Here is an 18,613-nt window from a genome sequence, read left to right as displayed (position 1 = left end):
TTACCACTAGTTCTCTGGAGAGAAATCCCTGATTTGTACCATTAGCAATTTCCACGATATATACTCCTAACATGGCCAACTTCAACCTACCAGTGTGATGTCAACCAATTTACAAAACCCCTGAAATTTTAACAATCAGCTGACAAGAGCTGGTAAAAGCCAGCTCCAGCACATACTGTGTTATGTCTCTTATTTATTTTTCTTATCTTACTGCACTTGCTAGGACTGCCACTCTAGTCATTAATAAAAGCCATGATAGGGGCGCCTGGGTGGCTCAGTCGTTAAGTGTCTGTCTTCAGCTCAGGTCATGATCCCAGGGTCCTGGGACTGAGCCCCGCATCAGGCTCCCTGCTCAGCAGGGAGACTGCTCTCCCTCTCCCACTCCCCCTGCTTGTATTCCTTCTCTTGCTGTTTCTTTCTCTATAAATAAATAAATAAATAAATAAATAAATAAATAAATAAATAAAAGCCATGATAAGGGTGCCTGGGTGGCTCAGTTGGTTAAGTGTCTGCCTTCAGCTCAGGTCATGATCCCAGGGTCCTGAGATCGAGTCCCATGTGGGGCTCCTTGCTCAGCGGGGAGCCTGCTTCTCCCTCTGCCTGCCACTCCCCCTGCTTGTGCTCGCTCACTCTCTGACAAATAAATAAATAAAATCTTATTTTAAAAAAAGCCATGACAGTGAATATCATAGTCTTGTTTCTGACTTTATTTTTTGAAAGATTTTACTTATTTGAGAGACAGAGATGGTGAAAGAGAACACAACCGGGGAGGAGAGGGAGAAGGACTTCCTAATGAGCAGGGAGCAGGTAACCCTACACAGGGCTCCATCCCAGGACTGCTGTATCATAGACCTGAGCCAAAGGCAGATGCTTAACTGACTGAGCCACCCAGGTGCCCCTTGTTTCTGACTTTAAAGAATGCTTCTACTGATTCAATACTGAGGTGCCTGGGTGGCTGACGGTTAAGCGTCTGACTCTTGATCTCAGCTCAGGTCTTGATCTCAGGGTTGTGAGTTCAAGCCCCACAATGGGCTTCACGCCCTACTTGAAAGAAAAGAAAAAAAGAAAGAAAGAAAGAAAGAAGAAAGAAAGAAAGATTCAATACTAAGTAAGTTTGCTTCAGGTTTTTGATAGAGAGCCTTAAAATTAAGGAAGGTTTCTTCTATTTCTATTTCCCTAAGAGCATTCATCATGGATGAGTGCAACATTTTTTTCAAAAGACTTCCTACATCTTTTGAAATTATCACGTGGTTTTGTTCATTCAGTCCTTTAATGTAGTGAATTATACTAATATTTTTTTCTAATGTTAAAAAGCAGCCTCTCATTAATGGACTAAACCCAACCCAGTACATTACATTTTGTAATACATAATCTAGATTCAATTTGTTAATATTTTATTTTATTTTTTTTTAAAGATTTTATTTATTTGAGAGAGAGAGAATGAGAGACAGCATGAGAGGGAGGAGAGTCAGAGGGAGAAGCAGACTCCCCGCTGAGCAGGGAGCCCAATGCGGGACTCGATCCCGGGACTCCAGGATCATGACCTGAGCCGAAGGCAGTCGCTTAACCAACTGAGCCACCCAGGCACCCTGTTAATATTTTATTTAAGATGTTTGCATCTTTGTTATTAAGTGAGATTGGCCTATAATTTTTCTTTCTACTACGGCCATTAAGCAGTTTTCCAACTCTCTTTTTCAATTCTCTGAACATTGTATAAGACAGAGATTACCTTTTCCCTAAAAGTGCAGTAAATCCTACCTTTTAAAATGTCTAAGCCCAGAGTTAGGTGGGGGTGGGGGAAAGAGGTCTATTTTTATTACTTACTCATTTTTTCAAAATAACCATTGATCTAGTCAAGATTTCTGGTTTTTTCTTGAATTAATTTTGGTAATTTATACTTTATAAGAAAATTGTCCATTTCATTCAAGTTTTCAAATGTCTTGTCATAAAATTATTTATAATATTTTCTAATGATTTTTTTCTTCAAATTTTTATTTAAATTCTAGTTAACATATAGCGTAATGTTGGTTTCAGGAGTGGAATTCAGTGATTCATCACTTACATATAATACCCAGTGCTCATTACCACAAGTGCACTCCTTAATACCCATCACCCATCTAGCCCATCCCCCACTCACCTCCCTCCAGCAACCCTCAGTTTGTTCTCTGTGGTTAAGAGTCTCTTATGGTTTGTTTCCCTCTCTCTCTCTCTCTTTCTCCCCCCTTCCCATTTGTTCATCTGTTTTGTTTCTTAAATTCCACATGAGTGAAATCATATGGTATTTGTCTTTCTCTGACTTTTACTAGCATAATACATCTAGCTCCATTCACATCATTGCAAATGGCAAGATTTCATCCTTTTTGGTGGCTGAGTAATATTCCATTTTATACACACACACACACACACACACACACACACACACACACACACACACACCCCACATCATCTTTATCCATTCATCAGTCGATGGATGTAATGATTTTTTTTTAAGAGTTTTATTTATTTATTTGAGAGAGAAAGGGTGAAAGAGAGCATGAGAGGGGAGAGGGTCAGAGAGAGAGCAGACTCCCTGCTGAGCAGGGAGCCCAATGCGAGACTCGATCCTGGGACTTCAGGATCATGACGTGAGCTGAAGGCAGGTGCTCAACCAACTGAGCCACCCAGGTGCCCGATGTAATGATTTTTTAAGTCTTAGTTTTTCCTGTGCGTATGCTCCATCTTTCACAATGTAATTATTATTTATGCTCTCTACCTCTCTGATATTATCAAATATCAAAAATTAACAAATATTATCAGAGGTTTATCAATTCTGTCTTTTTCACTAAATTAGATTTTGGTTTGTTGATCCTCTCTTTTGTTTCTTTATTTTCAATGTCATTACTTCACTTCTACTTTTTTCCTATTTTTCTTCTACTTTCTTTCAATTACTTAGATTTGGGGAGTTTTCAACCATTATTTTTTTAATCAGTTCTGTTGCCCCTTCCTCTCCCTTTGCCTCTGAGACTCCCATAAAGCAAATACTGTTTTGCTTGCTATACCCTGTTCTTTTTTTCTAACTCCTTGAGTTAAATGCCTTGCTCATAATTTTCAATGTTTCTTATATTCTAATATATGTGTTAAACTAGAATTTTTTTAAAGATTTTTTATTTATTTATTTGCCAGAGAGAGAGGGAGGGAGAGTACAAGCAGGGGGAGTGGCAGGCAGAGGGAGAAGCAGGCTCCTCGCTGAGCAAGGAGCCACATGTGGGACTCGATCCCAGGATCCTGAGATCATGACCTGAGCCGAAGGCAGATGCTTAACCATCTGAGCCACCCAGGCACCTTAAATTTTAGTTTTATTCCACAGGTCTGACATAGAGTGATCCTGTTGTCACTTAAATATTTCATAAGTTCTAGTGTATCTTTTCTGACCCAGAGATGATTGAAAGTGTGCTTTTGTTTCCAAAATTATACAGGATTTTCAGTTATCTTTTTGTTACTATTTTCTAATCTTATTATATTGTGGTCAGAGAACAAAGACTACAGGCTGTAGATCCTTTGATATTTGTTGAGACTTTATGGACTTACTTGTGATCAATTTTTTTAAATATTCCATGTGAACATGAAGAAAATGTATATTCCCTATTTGCTGGAGGTCATTTTTTTCTTTTATTTTCTAAAATGACGATGCAATATATTTGCAATCTGAAAAAAAAAGTGACCGAATAAAAAGAGCTAATTAGATCATGATTGCAAAACTAAAAAAATCTTCAAAGGAAAGAGATAACAATATTATTATTAAGCAATTACTGTATATCAGCTTACTATGTGCCAACTACTGTGATAAGATATTTATATTTACTATCTTATTTAATCCTTACATCCTTTAAGGAAAAACAACTATTACTCCCATTTTTCAGATGAAGAAACAGAAGCACAAAAAGATTAGGTAACTTGCCCAAGTCATACAGCTAATTAAGAGTGAAGTCTGTGAGGGTGCCTGAGTGGCTCAGCTGGTTAAGCAGCTGACTCTTAATTTCGGCTCAGGTCATGATCTCAGGGTTGTGAGATCGAGCCCAGCAGTGGGCTCTGTGCTGAGTGTGGAGCCTGCTTAAGGTTCTCTCTCTCCAAGTGACAGAAGGTTTATTTGAACAAATTATAGCTGAGAACTTCCCTAATCTGGGGAAGGAAACAGGCATTCAAGTCCAGGAGGTACAGAGAACCCCCCCTCAAAATCAATAAAAATATGTCAAAACCTTGATGTATAATAGTAAAGCTTGCATTCATGCATCTCAAAGAGAATATCCTGAAAGCAGCTTGGAACAAGAGGTCCTTAACCTACAAGGGTAGAAACATAAGGCTGGCAGGAGACCCTTGCACAAGGACCTGGCAGGCTAGAAAGGAATGACATGACATATTCAATGTGCTAAACTGGAAAAATGTGCAGCCCAGAATTCTTTATCCAACAAGGTTGTCATTCAGAATAGAAAGAGAGATAAAGAGGTTCCAGGACAAACAAAAACTAAAGGAATTTGTGAACATTAAACCAGCCCTGCAAGAAATAATAAAGGGGGTCCTTTCAGTGGAGGGAGAGCCCAAAATTAACAAAGACCAGAAAGGAACACAGACAATCTACAGGAACAGTGACTTTACAGGTAACACAATGGCACTAACTTCATATCTTTCAATAATTATTCTGAATGTAAATGGAGTAAATGTTCCAATCAAAAGATATATGGTATCAGAACGGATTAATAAAAAAAGACCCATCTTATATGCTGCTTACAAGAGACTCATGTTAGACCCAAAGACAGCTCCAAGTTGAAAGTGAGGGGGTAGAGAACCATTTATCATGTCAATGGACATCAAAAGAAAGCTGGAATAGCCATCCTTATATCAGACAAACTAGATTTTAAGCCAAAGACTGTCATAAGAAGGACACTATATCATAATAAAAGTGTCTATCTAACAAGAAGATCTAACAATTGTAAATATTTATGCCCCTAACTTGGGAGCAGCCAAATATATAAACCAATTAATAACAAAATTAAAGAAATTCATTGATAATACAATAATAGTAGGGGACTTCAACACCCCACTCTGAGCAATGGACAGATCATCTAAGCAGAAGATCAACCAGGAAACAAGGGCTTTGAATGACACACTGGACCAGATGGACTTAAAAGATATATTCTGTTATATATATTCAGAGCATTTCATCCTAAAGCAGTAGAATACACATTCTTCTCAAGGGCACATGGAACATTGTCCAGAATAGATCACATACTGAGTCACAAATCAGGTCTCAACCAGTATAAAAAGATTGAGATTATAACATGCAAATTTTCAGACCACAATACTTTAAAACTTGAAGTCAACCATAAGAAAAAATTTGGAAGGACCACAAATACATAGAGATTAAAGAGCATCCTACTAAAGAATAAATGAGTTAACCAGGATCCATGGGGGCAAATGAAAATGAAAACATGACAGTTCAGAATCTTTGGGATGTAACAAAGATGGTCCTCAGAGAGAAGTATATTGCAATATAGGTCTTTCTCAAAAAATAAGAAAAGTCTCAAATACACAACCTAACATTACACCCAGATCTGGAAAAAGAACAGCAAATAAAGCCTAAATCCAGCAAGAGAAGAGAAATAATAAAGATTAGGGCAGAAATCAATGATATAGAAATAAAAACAATAGAACAGATCAACGAAACTAGGATCTGGTTCTTCGAAAGAATTAATAAGATCAATAAATTCCAGGGCGCCTGGGTGGCTCAGTCAGTTAGGCATCTTGCTTCAGCTCAGATCATGATCCCACGGTCCTGGGATTGAGCCTTGCATTGGAGTCCCTGCTCAGAAGGGAGCCTGCTTCTCCCTCTCCCTCTGCCTCCTCCCCGCTTGTTCATGCTCTGTCTCTGTCTCTGTCTCTCTTTCTCTCAAATAAATAAAATCTTAAAAAAAAAGAGCAATAAACTCTTAGCCAGACTTATCAAAAAGAAGAGAGAAAGGACCCAAATAAATAAAATCATGAATGAAAGAGGAGAGATCACAACCAACACCAAAGAAATACAAACAATTATAAGAGAATATTATAAGCAATCATATGCCAACAAATTAGGTAATCTGGAAAAATGGATGCATTCCTAGAAACATATCAACTACCAAAACTGAAACAGGAAGAAATAGAAAACCTGAACAGACCCATAACCAACAAAGAAATTGAATCAGTAATCAAAAATCTCCCAAAAAACAGGAGTCCAAGGCTGGATGGCTTCCCAGGCGAATTCTACTAAACACTGAAAGAATTAATTCCTATTCTGAAACTGTTTCAAAAAATAGAAATGGAAGGAAAACTTCCAAACTCATTCTATGAGGCTAGCATTACTTTGATCCCAAAACCAGATAACGACCACACCAAAAAGGAGAATTACAGAACAATATTCCTGATGAACATGAATGCAAAAATTCTCACCAAGATATTAGCTAAAAAAACATTAAAAGGATTATTCACCACGACCAAGTGGGATTTATTCCTGGGCTGCAAGGGTGGTTCAACATCTGTGAATCAATCAATGTGATACACCACATTAATAAAAGAAAGGACAAGAACCATATGATCCTCTCAAAAGATGCAGGAAAAACCATTTGACAAAATACAGCATCCTTTTTTCAGAAAAACTCTCCACAGCGTAGGGATAGAGGGAACATACCTCAATATCATAAAAGCCATATATGAAAAACCCACAGTGAATATCATCCTCAATAGGGAAAAACTGAGAGTTTTTTCCCCCAAGGTCAGGAACATGACAGGGATGTCCACTCTCACCACTACCGTTCATCATGGTACTAGAAGTCCTAGCCTCAGCAATTCAACAACAAAAAGAAATAAAAGGCATCCAAACTGGCAAAGAAGTCAAACTTTCACTCTTAGCAGACAACATGATACCCTATGTAGAAAACCCAAAAGATTCCAGCAAATAATTGCTAGAACTGACACAGGAATTCAGCAAAGTATAATGCTGAATGTGTGTATATATAGATTTATACACAGTGGAATATAACTCAGCCACCAAAAAGAACGAAATCTTGCCATTTGCAACAACGTGGATGGAACTAGAAGGTATTATGCTAAGTGAAATAAATCAGAGAAAGACAAATACCATATGATTTCACTCTTAGGTGGATTTTAGGAAACAAAACAGAGGAACATAGGGGAAGGGAAGGAAAAATAAAATTAGATGAAAACAGAGAGGGAGGCAAAGCATAAGAGACTCTTAACTCTAGGAAACAAACAGGGTTGCTGGAGGGCAGGTGGGTGGGGGAATGGGGTAACTGGGTGATGGACGTTAAGGAGGGCATGTGATATAATGAGCACTGGGTGTTACATGCAACTGATGAATCACTAAATTCTACTTCTGAAACTAATAATATAGTGTGTTAATTAAATTGAATTTAAATTAAAAAAAGATTCTCTCTCTCCCTCTGCCCCTCTCCCCACCCCCATTCACACATGCATATGCAGGCTCTCTCTCAAAAAAAAAAAAAACAGAGTTAAGTCTGTGTACTTAATACTATGCTATACTATATCAACATGTATACACATGCTCACACATTCATATATATGTGTACATATATAATATATGCAAAATATAAAGCAGGCACATCAAATCTATCCAACTTTAGTGATGGTACATAGCATCTTTAGGTAGTCATAAATAATATCAATGAGAGAAAAAAGACAAAATACCTCTGGTGGTTTTTTCATTCAGATTCACACCATATTTTGCCAAAGCTCTAATCACATGACTTTGCCCAGCCATGCAAGCTGCATACAACAAATTTCTCCCAACAATGTCTTCTTCCAAGAGGAGCTGCATGGCCTGTTCATGATGAGGGTTCTCAGGATCCTCAAATATCTTCTGCAAACCTTCTACATCCCCTGTGAGAGCAGGTTGTAAGAGAGGATTAAGAGTGGCTGTTTCCTCTGGTTCTTTTGCTTCTTCTTCATCTTCTTCTTTATCATCTTCTTGCTGTGAGAAAAATACTGATTTTTCTGAACTCTCTGATTCTGGAGGTCCTTCTGGCTCCATTAACTCCCAAAATACCTGAAGCCAAGAAAAAGTAATAGTAATCTACTCAAACAAATCAGTATTTGTTTATCTGCTTATTTCATCAGTCAACTGACAATATAGATGGCATAAAAATACTTAACTCGTTGAAAATATTTATAAGACACTTACTTCATCCATGCAATCAATAAAGTTTATTGTGCAACTACTATAAATCAGCACACTGCCTGAATATATACTAAAATGCTGAATGTGTGATATAAACAATAAATTCAACAGGAACAGAAGAAGAAACAGATCAGTGTGGCTAGATTCATTAGGAAAAGATTGAAAGAGAATGCTAAAGAGATTCACCTGCCTAAACAAGGGTTCGTGTTGGGGAAAAGTCAGAAATACGGAGGGATTACTGGAGCCAGATTAAAACTTTAAAACTCAGGCACTGACATTTAGACAGAATTATTCATTCAGTGATGCTTACTGAAAGCTTACTAATGTACTAAGTGCTATGTAGGCACTATGTAAATTACAGAAAAGAATCAAATTTATTTCCTGCCCTCAATGACTTATTATTTTAAGGGAGAAAATATGACATGCACAAAATAAGTGTGATAAAAGGTAACAAGTGCTAAATATCATAAGACATGAAGTATGCTATGGGAGTTCAGAAGGGATGAGATTAATTCCAGGCACAATTAATCAAGGAATTCGTTGTGCTCAGTCTAGCAGAACACATATTAAATTGGTAATGATTCAGAGCAGAGTAGCATAGTCCCCTCCATATGTATAAGAATGTTTGTAGCATCACTGTTCATAACAGCAAAAATCCTGGGCAGGAAAACAAAACCCAAGAACAGGAGCATAAACTGTAGTGTAGTAACACAAAATAGTACATAGTAGTTAAAATGAATAAATTATAGTGATACCATGTGGAAGGCAACTTCTAACAGGGCTCCCAGTGACTCTCACCCTGTCTCCTGGTATTCATACCCTTGTGTAATTCCCGCCCCTGAATGCAGCCTGGACATAATGACTTTCTTCTAATGAAAATACAGCAACAGTGATGGGATGTCATTTCCACAATTTAGTTATAGCAGACTGTGACTTTGCTTTGTTGGTATTCTCGCCCTGGCTCTTCTTATGTAATATGATGGAGAGGGCCACCTTTCAAGGAAAAGAGGGCAACCCCTGGCCAACAGCCAATAAGGAATGGAAGCCCTCAATCCATTAGCTCATGAGGAACTTAACTCTGCCAACAACCACTGAATGAGTTTGGAAGTGAATCAGCCCCAGTTGAACCTTGAGATGACTGCAGTCGAAGGCAACACCTTGACTGTGGCTTCGGGAGAGATGCCAAAGAGAAAGATCTAGCAAAGCTGTGCCCGAGAAACTGGGAGATAAGGAATGTGTGCCATTTTTAAGCTACGACATTTGGGGGTAATTTGTCACACAGCAATATATAACTGAAGCACACAATATGAATGAATCTTAGAAATATAATATTAATGGGAAAAAGTAGATCCAAAAGATTATATCAAGATATGTTTTTGTAAAGTTCAAAGCAATTAAAATTGACGTTTTAGGAATGCAAATAGACTCATTATTTTTTAAAAAAGAAGAAAAGCAAGATTCAACATAAGATTCAGGATCATGTTTGTGGCAGGAGGGTGGAGGAAGACACAGGAAATGGGATAAATGGATTCATATATTTAGTAAAAAAAAAAAAAATACAGCATTTAAGCTGGGCCATAAAGAATGGGCAAGATTTGGTCATTCAGAAGTCAGAAGGAAGGGCAATCTAGTTAGACAGAATAACATCTCTATCTACCATAGCCCTATATTAATCTCTACCTTCACTAAATGTGTATACTTGTAAGCTGTTGAAGAAACAAATAGTAAGAAAAATAGTAAGATTGACTTAAAAGTAAAAGATTATTTTTTCACATAACAAGAAATTTAAAGGTGGAGATGGTTCAGCAGCTCAAAAATATAGATGCAAGCTCTTTCTACCTTTCTATTCCATCATAGTGTGTAAGACTTTCATCATCATGGCTATTGCCTCATAGTGACAAAAGGGCTGTCATAACTCCTGGCATCACATCTGCATTTGTGGCAGGAAAAAGAGGGAATCCTCCAGAGGATAGCTATGCCTTTTTTTATTGTTATGTTAATCACCATACATTACATCATTAGTTTTTGATGTAGTGTTCCATGATTCATTGTTTGTGCATAACACCCAGTGCTCCACGCAGAATGTGCCCTCTTTAATACCCGTCACCAGGCTAACCCATCCCCCCACCCTCCTCCCCTCTAGAACCCTCAGTTTGTTTTTCAGAGTCCATCGTCTCTCATGGTTCGTCTCCCCCTCCAACTTACTCCCCTTCATTCTTCCCCTCCTGCTATCTTCTTCTTTTTCTTTTTTCTTAACATACGTTGCATTATTTGTTTCAGAAGTACAGATCTGTGATTCAACAGTCTTGCACAATTCACAGCGCTCACCATAGCACATACCCTACCCAATGTCTATCACCCAGCCACCCCATCCCTCCCACCCCCCACCACTCCAGCAACACTCAGTTTGTTTCCTGAGATTAAGAATTCCTCATATCAGTGAGGTCATATGATACATGTCTTTCTCTGATTGACTTATTTCACTCTAGCTATGCCTTTTTAAAAGGAAAGCAAAACAAAATCTTTCCTAACAAGTCCTAACAAAGGCCAGATTGTATCCCTATATGTAAAAGAAGAAAAAAAAAGGGCAAGTTTCTCAATTTTCCTGCCTTTATAATAGAAGCAAGCAAGGTAGATAGGGTTGGGAATGGGAGTTGTTAGCCAATCAGCCATGACTCCACCATAAGATGTGGCCCAAACCTTATCTTTGAAATTGTTTCATTTAATTCCCTTCATTTCACAGAATAAATATGGAAAAAACGTCCTTTTGAGTGCTAGCATCTAACTCTCCACCCTCCCAACACACACACACACACACACACACACACACACACACACACACACACACACACACACTTTCTTAAAGAATCCCCATCTCCATTTTAGAGATTTCTAGTGGAAGATAAAGCTAATTTCCCACTATATAAGCCAAAGGCAAAACCCTCCTCCTCTCCATCTCTGCAAAAGGTTGGGGGCAAGAATATAAATTAGGCTCTGCCAATCAGGTGCTCAGTCGTAAGATCTTGACACTTTTTCTGCTGTTGTTTTTAATCCTTTCATTTTCTCATTCACATATAACATTGTATTAGTTTAAGGTATGCAACATAATAATTTGATCTATGTATATATTATAAAGTGATTATCACAGTAAGTTAACTCCATCACCCCACATAATTACAAAACTTTTTTTCTTGTGATGCAAACTTTTAAGATCTAATCTCAGGCGCCTGGGTGGCTCAGATGGTTAAGCATCTGCCTTCGGCTCAGGTCATGATCCCAGGGTGCTGGGAGCGAGTCCCGCATCGGGCTCCCTGCTCCTTGGGAGGCTGCTTCTCCCTCTGCCTCTCTCTCTCTCTGTCTCTCATGAATAAATAAAAATGAAAAAAAAATCTAAAAAAAAAAAGATCTAATCTCTTAGCAACTTTCAAATACAATACAGTATTATATTTAATTCAATGCAGTATCGTTAACTATAGTCATTATGCTGTACAGTGCATTCCCAAAACATATTTATTCTATAACTGGAAGTTTTTACATTTTGACCCTCTTTACCCATTTCACCTACCCCTAACTCCACCGCTGGCAACCACCAATCTGTTCTCTGTATCTGTGAGTTAAGTTTTTTTAGCTTTCACAATAAATGACCAGGATCTTGACACTTGAACAAGGGACACAGGAACATGAGGCTAGTTGAAGGTCGTTCATCAAGGTGACAGCAAGGGTGTCCTGCTATGAGAACATGCTGTGGTTCTTGCGGTCTGACCCTCCAGAGCTCCCTTGGTTCCTGCTCGTTTCCAGGCTCCTCATGATCATGTGAGCCCCTGATACAGTACTCAGACACAGCTGTCTTCCCTAAAATCTGATCTCCCCTTCTTTAGGAACAGAACCCCATTCTCTTTTTTTAACCACACATTTTTTAAAAAACAATATTTATATTGTGATAAAACTACTTTCCAGTCTCTCTTGCAGCATGATGTGGCCATATGTCCAAATGGTAGACCTAAGATGTAAGTAGTCATGTAGTATACAACTTCTAGGAAAGTGTAATTCCTTCTCACTGGATTGCAAGCATGATGACTAGAGCTTGCACAGCTAATTTAGACCATGAGGTGGATGTCCTGTCCAAATACATATATATTGTTTAATATATTGTATTATACATAGTACAAATTATTTCTATTGTATTATATAGTATATATTAGTGTATATCTTATTTCAATTTTATATGTTAATATATATATATACATATATATATATCTTCTATTAATAAGGTAACCAACCAAATAACTTATTGTCAGTGGTAATGGACACTTGGACACTTTTGTCCTGGGTACATTGCATATATGGGGTAAATATCATTAACTAAAATACTATTTATCCTTACTACATGTAATATACTGATGTTTTTATTCCCATTATATATTTTTTAATTTTTCATTTTTTAAGTAATCTCTACACCCAGCGTGGGGCTCAAACTCAGGATCCTGAGATCAAGAGTCACATGCTCTATTGACTGAGCCAGCCAGGCGTGCCTATTCCCATTACATTTTTTTAAGGCTGGTGCAACCCACCAAATTGATTTCGTGATCCACTATTGGGGTACAAGCCACACTGTGAAAAAACATTAGTTTTGAATAACCTCTCTGGAACTATACCAGGAAATTGACAAGAGAGAATTTAACAGAAGTTAGACAGCAGGTGTTTATGGTTAATAGCTTGGGTGACATATGTTTCAATGGACCCAGGGCAGTTCCAGTTACATCTGTTCCCCTGTTGTAATTTTTAACAGCATCCTCTTTTACTCTCAAAGGTGTCTATCATTACCACACAATGAATGGTTTTGTCACCCTATTAATAACATTGTGATCTTCTGGAACATATCTAGGGTTAGAGAACAGAGGCAGAATATGCTTAAAATGCCTTTCCTCACCGGCCTTGTGGGGGCCCAGATATGAGACTTTGAAGATACTGAGAAAATCCTATTTACATCTCATACATATTCCTATTACTAGGCCCAGAATAATGTTTTTTTCCTCCTCTGTTCCTACTATCCAAATCCTATTTAGGCCAAGCTATAAACCTATTTTCTTCCTAAAGCTTCCCTTGACTCCTCTCTAGAATGCACATGGGCCTCTCCCTCCTATGATTTTCAAAGGCCATTATATATAGTCTATAACATACCTTACCAAGGATGGTATTACATTATTTTCTATTTGTTTCAAGTATAGAAGACATCTACTTAATTAGATTATAAACTGGATGGGAGCAAGGATCAAGCCTTACATTTCTCTTGTGCCACTTTCAGGCTTACCACAATTCTTGACATGTATGTATTTAATAAATCTTAACATCAACCTTGCAATTCCCACTGCTTTTCTGCACAGTCAAGAACAATGGGAGTTTTGAAGTCAGAAAGACTTGAGTTTACAATCCAATCCTGCAATTTATTAGATGCATAATACTGGGTGATTTACCTAATCTCTTGTAGGAATAACACTAGACCTAGTTTATAGGATTGTTATAAGAATTAATAAATTAGATGATGCATATGCCAAGCATATGTGAACACTCAGGAAGCAAAACCTATCATCATCATATCATCATTCCTCCAGCAAAAGCATTCATGAAATAAAAGATGGTAATACTATTACTTATTGTTTTTCTTTAATACACAGTTGTCCTACACAAGGTGTGAGTAAATTATTTTCTACTCTACCACCACCAAACATTTGATTACAGAGAGATTATTCCACATCTAGAGACCAGTGTGGTCCCAGCTTAATTCAGAGATTTGTAAATAAACTAGATCAAATCTGGAAATATAATTCAGGCCAGAATACTCAAAGCTACAGTTGATATACCCTTGAATGGAGCTCAATTTCCATATCAGCCCAGAATTAACATGACTAGCATTTCTCAAATTCCTTGGTCTCAGGGCTCTTTACACTCTTAAAAATGGAGAGCTCCCAAAATTTTTACTTGGGTTATATCTATCAATATTTACCATATTAGAAAAAAACATTTACCATATTAGAAATTAAAACTTAGAAATCTTTAAAATATTTATTAGTTCATCTTAAAACAGTTACATGTTAACATACAAAATATAGCTTATAGGGGACGCCTGGGTGGCTCAGTTGGTTAAGTGTCTGCCTTCCGCTCAGGTCTTGGTCCCAGGGTCCTGGGATGGAGCCCCGCATCGGGCTCCCTGCTGCTCCCTCTCCCTCTGCTGTTCCCCCTGCTTGTGTGCTCTCTCTCTCTTTCATATAAATAAATAAAATCTTTAAAAATATATATATATAGCTTATGAAAAATATATTTTACAAGGAAAATTTGATGAAAAGAGTGGCATTATTTTACATTTTGGCAAATCCCTTTAATGTCTGGCTTAACAGAAAAGAGATGGGTTCAAAAACCTGCTTCTGCTTTCATGGCCATGACATGTGCTATTGTGGTATCACCTGTCATTTAGCCTCCAGAAAACCACCATAACATGCGAGAGAATGAGAATACAAAGACAAATGATGTGTAAGAGTTAATATGAAGATAGCTTTACTGGTGAACTCCCTGAAAAATGTCTTAAGGATCCCTAGGGAATCCTCAGGCCATACTTTGAGAACCACTGGACTAAGACAAAGTCCTGGGACTTAAGCCACCCTGGTCTAGGGTCAAACCTTCAAGATTATGCTAGTCCAGATCTGGACTAACTGAGATCAGCCCTTCTGAAATAAAAGGACAAAGTGAAGTCTTCCAGGGCATTTATCCTTAGGCCTGCCTTTTAAAAGACATCTAATCAGGAGAAAAAAAAGTAAACTCTCCTGCCATGTTTGGTGGTCTATTGCTGATTGTTCGGAGATAGAGCAAAGAATTCTATTCTTTGTGGTTTTTCCTTCTGTCGTTCGGAGATAGAGCAAAGAATTCTATTCTTTGTGGTTTTTCCTTCTTATAGAAGTTTTAAAATATTTTGAAATATTTTTACTGTGACTATAAGTACTAATAGGATGATCATAGTAACATAGCTTTTCCTTTCTCCCTGTTATCAATATTCTATATATTGAAATTTTTTTAAAGATTTATTTATTTGAGAGAGAGAAAGAGAGAGCAAGCATAGGGAGTGGGAGAATCTCAAGCAACTTTCCACTGCACACAGAGCCCAACACGGGGCTGGATCTCATGACCCTGAGATCATGACCTGAGCAGAAATCAAGAGTCGGACACTAAATTGACTGAACCACCCAGGCGCCCCTATATTGAAAATGTTTAACTCCACTTCCTCACTAATATTTTTGTTTTAGAAAATACTTACCTTCCATGAGAAATATGTAATTTATATTTAACACAAAATGGGTTTATTTTTGTTATTGTTAAAAGAATTAATAAACATGTCTTTAATTCTCAGTTTTAATTTCTAATTCTTACTATATTTTTAATGCTTACTGTATGGCTAGATAAAACCCACATAAAGGAAAGCTCTTTGGGATCAGTAATTTTTTGAGAGTGTAATGAGTCCTGGGACCAAAACATTTGAGGACCACTGTTCTAGGACATGGATGAGATCCAGAAGTGGCAGAGTCTTGCAGGGGCCCTTGCTCGGACATGGTTGCTATAGCAGGGGAAGAAGTTCTGTAGGGAGGGAGGCCTGTGGGTCATACCACCCCACCAGGGTGGAAGGGAAGTCACAAGAAGGTTCAGGGCACTGATCAAACCAGGAGAGATCTGTTCACAAGATACATGACCCCAAACATGACAACGGGACCTTGAACACTTTCCCAAAAATCTTGTGAATCCACATATATCCACATACCAGGACGCCATCTGAAGGAGAGAATCGGGGGAGAAGGTATCTGAGAACCTAAGTATTTTTGTATAAGAGAAATTAGACATTAGACAAAGAAGCCAATTACAGATCGGTCTAAACTTTAAAACCAATTGAACATTTCAATTATTTTTTTTCCTAATAATCAATGAGTTTGTGCTCACAAAAGAAACTAGGTCATAGACAAAAATAAATTACATTTTCTTTGCCCATAAAAGTTATAAATCAAAATTGCAACCTAGGGTTGGAACTATGAAGGCAGAACGGCATAGCAGTCTGTGGGTCAGAAGGCCCATGCTTTAGTCCCAATTCTGGTATTTAACAGACTTTTCTGAACTCACACTCCTTATTCACGAAATGAGAACAGCACCTGCTCTACTTTTCTTAATTCATGTTGGAAAAAAAGCAGGTCTAGGGCGCCTGGGTGGCTCAGTTGGTTAAGCGACTGCCTTTGGCTCAGGTCATGATCCTGGAGTCGCGGGATCGAGTCCCGCATTGGGCTCCCTGAGTCTGCTTCTCCCTCTGACCCTCTTCCCTCTCGTGCTCTCTATCTCTCATTCTCTCTCAAATAAATAAATAAAATCTTAAAAAAAAAAAAAAGAAAGCAGGTCTACAAACTCTTTCTTTTAACTATGAAGTGCGAACTCTTTCGAGGTTGCTAAGGAACTAATAATAGAACATCCCAGAGGCCACAGTCCTACCCCATAGGCCATTTATTCCCCACAGTAGGGGAGCCACCAGTAAATCAGCAATGACGACGAGATAAGGGATATAATGGAGAGAAGCAAAGAGCACTTTGAGAGTAAGGACACTGGACAGCTAAATTAGACTCGCAGCGGGGAGGTTCGGAAAAGGCTTCCCAAAAGTGGGGACACCCCATCATGGAGTAATAGGAGTCTCAAAAAGAAAAGAAAACGGCAATCCAGGTCATGAGAAACATAAACAAAGGGCAAGGAGGCAGACAAGCTCGAAGTTATGACGAATAGATCTGAAGGGACTTTTAAGCTAACTGAATTCTTTCTTCAAAAAAACGTGGTCCCTTGAGGATTTTAAGTCCCCAGATCAAGGAGAGGGCCCTAAAGGGCAGCCCTCGGCCCCGGGGATTAAACAAAGGAAGGCATGAAGAAGAGCAAACAGAGAGAGGCGGCCACACCGCGCGTCCCAGGAGGCCCGGCCGGGCGGACACCCGTCACTTCTGGACCCCGGTGTTCGCCTTCCGGCCTGAATCCCTCAGGGACCCTCGGGGATCTCCGAGGCTGCCCGCGGGGCGGGAGCCGCTCTGCAAAGCTCTGGGCAGAGGCAAAGCCGGAGGACGCCGGGGTGAACGCCCACTCCCCTCCGGCTCCAGCCCCCGCGGCCACGCACTGGAGCCCCGACCCCAGCCCAAGCACCCACCGCGGCCCTCGGCGCGGGACCCCGACTCACCGCTCCCCAGGCCCCTGGCTTCCGCGGTTACCATGGCGACGGCGCACCCGTGCGCGGTAGCGCCGCCCCGAGCGCTGCGGTTCCGGCTGCGCGCCTGGGTCAAGGTTGCTAGGTGTGAGCCGAGAGAGCGGGAGAAAAACCAGGAGGAATTCCTCCACATGAGTTAAATCTCTGCGTTCGGATGGAGGCATGGGGGGTGGGGGGGGTTGTCTTTATTTTGTAAATTTTCTACCATATGGTCTATATTTACTTTACAGTTTAAAAAAATAAAATTTAAAAATAAGGCGTGCACATTGGTTGCAGGTCCCTCTTAAGTCTTATCTTTGGCCTTTGAACTAACGAATTTTTCCAGAAATACGAGGATGCTTTCTGAAAACTACGAAAGACTGTAATATAACGGACAGCTTGCTTAATTTTCTAGGCGTTAGAGGTCTTTTTCTTATGGTTTATGGTCATTGTCACCAAGTCCGTTTCCTGAGACCTCACAAGTCCCAAGTATGTCAGGAGCGGAAGGGCCTTGGAAATTAACATCTAGCTTGGTTGAGGAATTTAAGATCCAAAACAGAAGACGTTTCAGAAGGGAGGATGGGAAGGGGTGGGACAGGGGCATCAAAAGAAGCAGCAGAGAAGAGCCACGCTTACCCAGAAACTATATAAATGTCCACATTAATCAGAGGGAAGACCCGAAAGTTTTGGTCCTGAAGACAACTAGTGGAGGAAAACATTCGTTTCTTTACTATTTCCACAAGGAAATAGTTAAGGAGGAGGTAATATTTTAGAGGAGCTCAGAACTTTTGAGCTGAAGGCTGAATAGCCTGGTTTTAAAATAAATATTTGGCCTAAGACCCAAGCAAAATATCGCTATCACAGATCTGAACTTCTGGAATAAAGAATAAGTTTGAAACTGTAATTATTAGATTTCTCTTATTCAAAGTAGTTGTAATAGTCAAAATATTAGAGTTTGATGTATAGACAGGAACAATAAATAGTCATCTGCTAGCTCACTCACAACATATAGCACATTTGCTCTACTAAGCACTCATTTCCTATTGAAGTTGTTGGAGGAGCAAGACATTTTAGGTATTTCACTTTTAATATGTTTTACGTATGTACTATGTTTTTCATAGTCTGGTTGGGGTTTCTTTTTT

The 18,613-nt window shown here is 38.9% G+C and overlaps 1 protein-coding gene across 1 annotated transcript in view; it reads right to left on the bottom strand.

Annotated features, from left to right (window-relative positions):
• Window positions 1-17,499, bottom strand: part of ANKRD45 (ankyrin repeat domain 45) — a 49,780-nt gene extending 32,281 nt beyond the window's left edge. Inside the window, exons 1-2 of the mRNA XM_028122940.2 lie at window positions 17,467-17,499; window positions 7,735-8,092 (exon numbers count right to left, since the gene is read on the bottom strand). Coding sequence (XP_027978741.2) covers window positions 7,735-8,092; window positions 17,467-17,499 — 391 coding nt within the window. The remainder of the gene's footprint in view (window positions 1-7,734; window positions 8,093-17,466) is intronic.
• Window positions 17,500-18,613: the final 1,114 nt, after the last annotated feature.

The sequence above is a fragment of the Eumetopias jubatus genome, unplaced genomic scaffold (genome assembly GCF_037043125.1).
Source record: "Eumetopias jubatus isolate StellerSeaLion01/CBP00866 unplaced genomic scaffold, mEumJub1_p1.0 scaffold_12, whole genome shotgun sequence".
Classification (NCBI taxonomy): Eukaryota; Metazoa; Chordata; class Mammalia; order Carnivora; family Otariidae; genus Eumetopias; species Eumetopias jubatus.
Note: the sequence above shows the minus strand (reverse complement) of the source record. Positions and strands in the feature narration are given on the sequence as shown.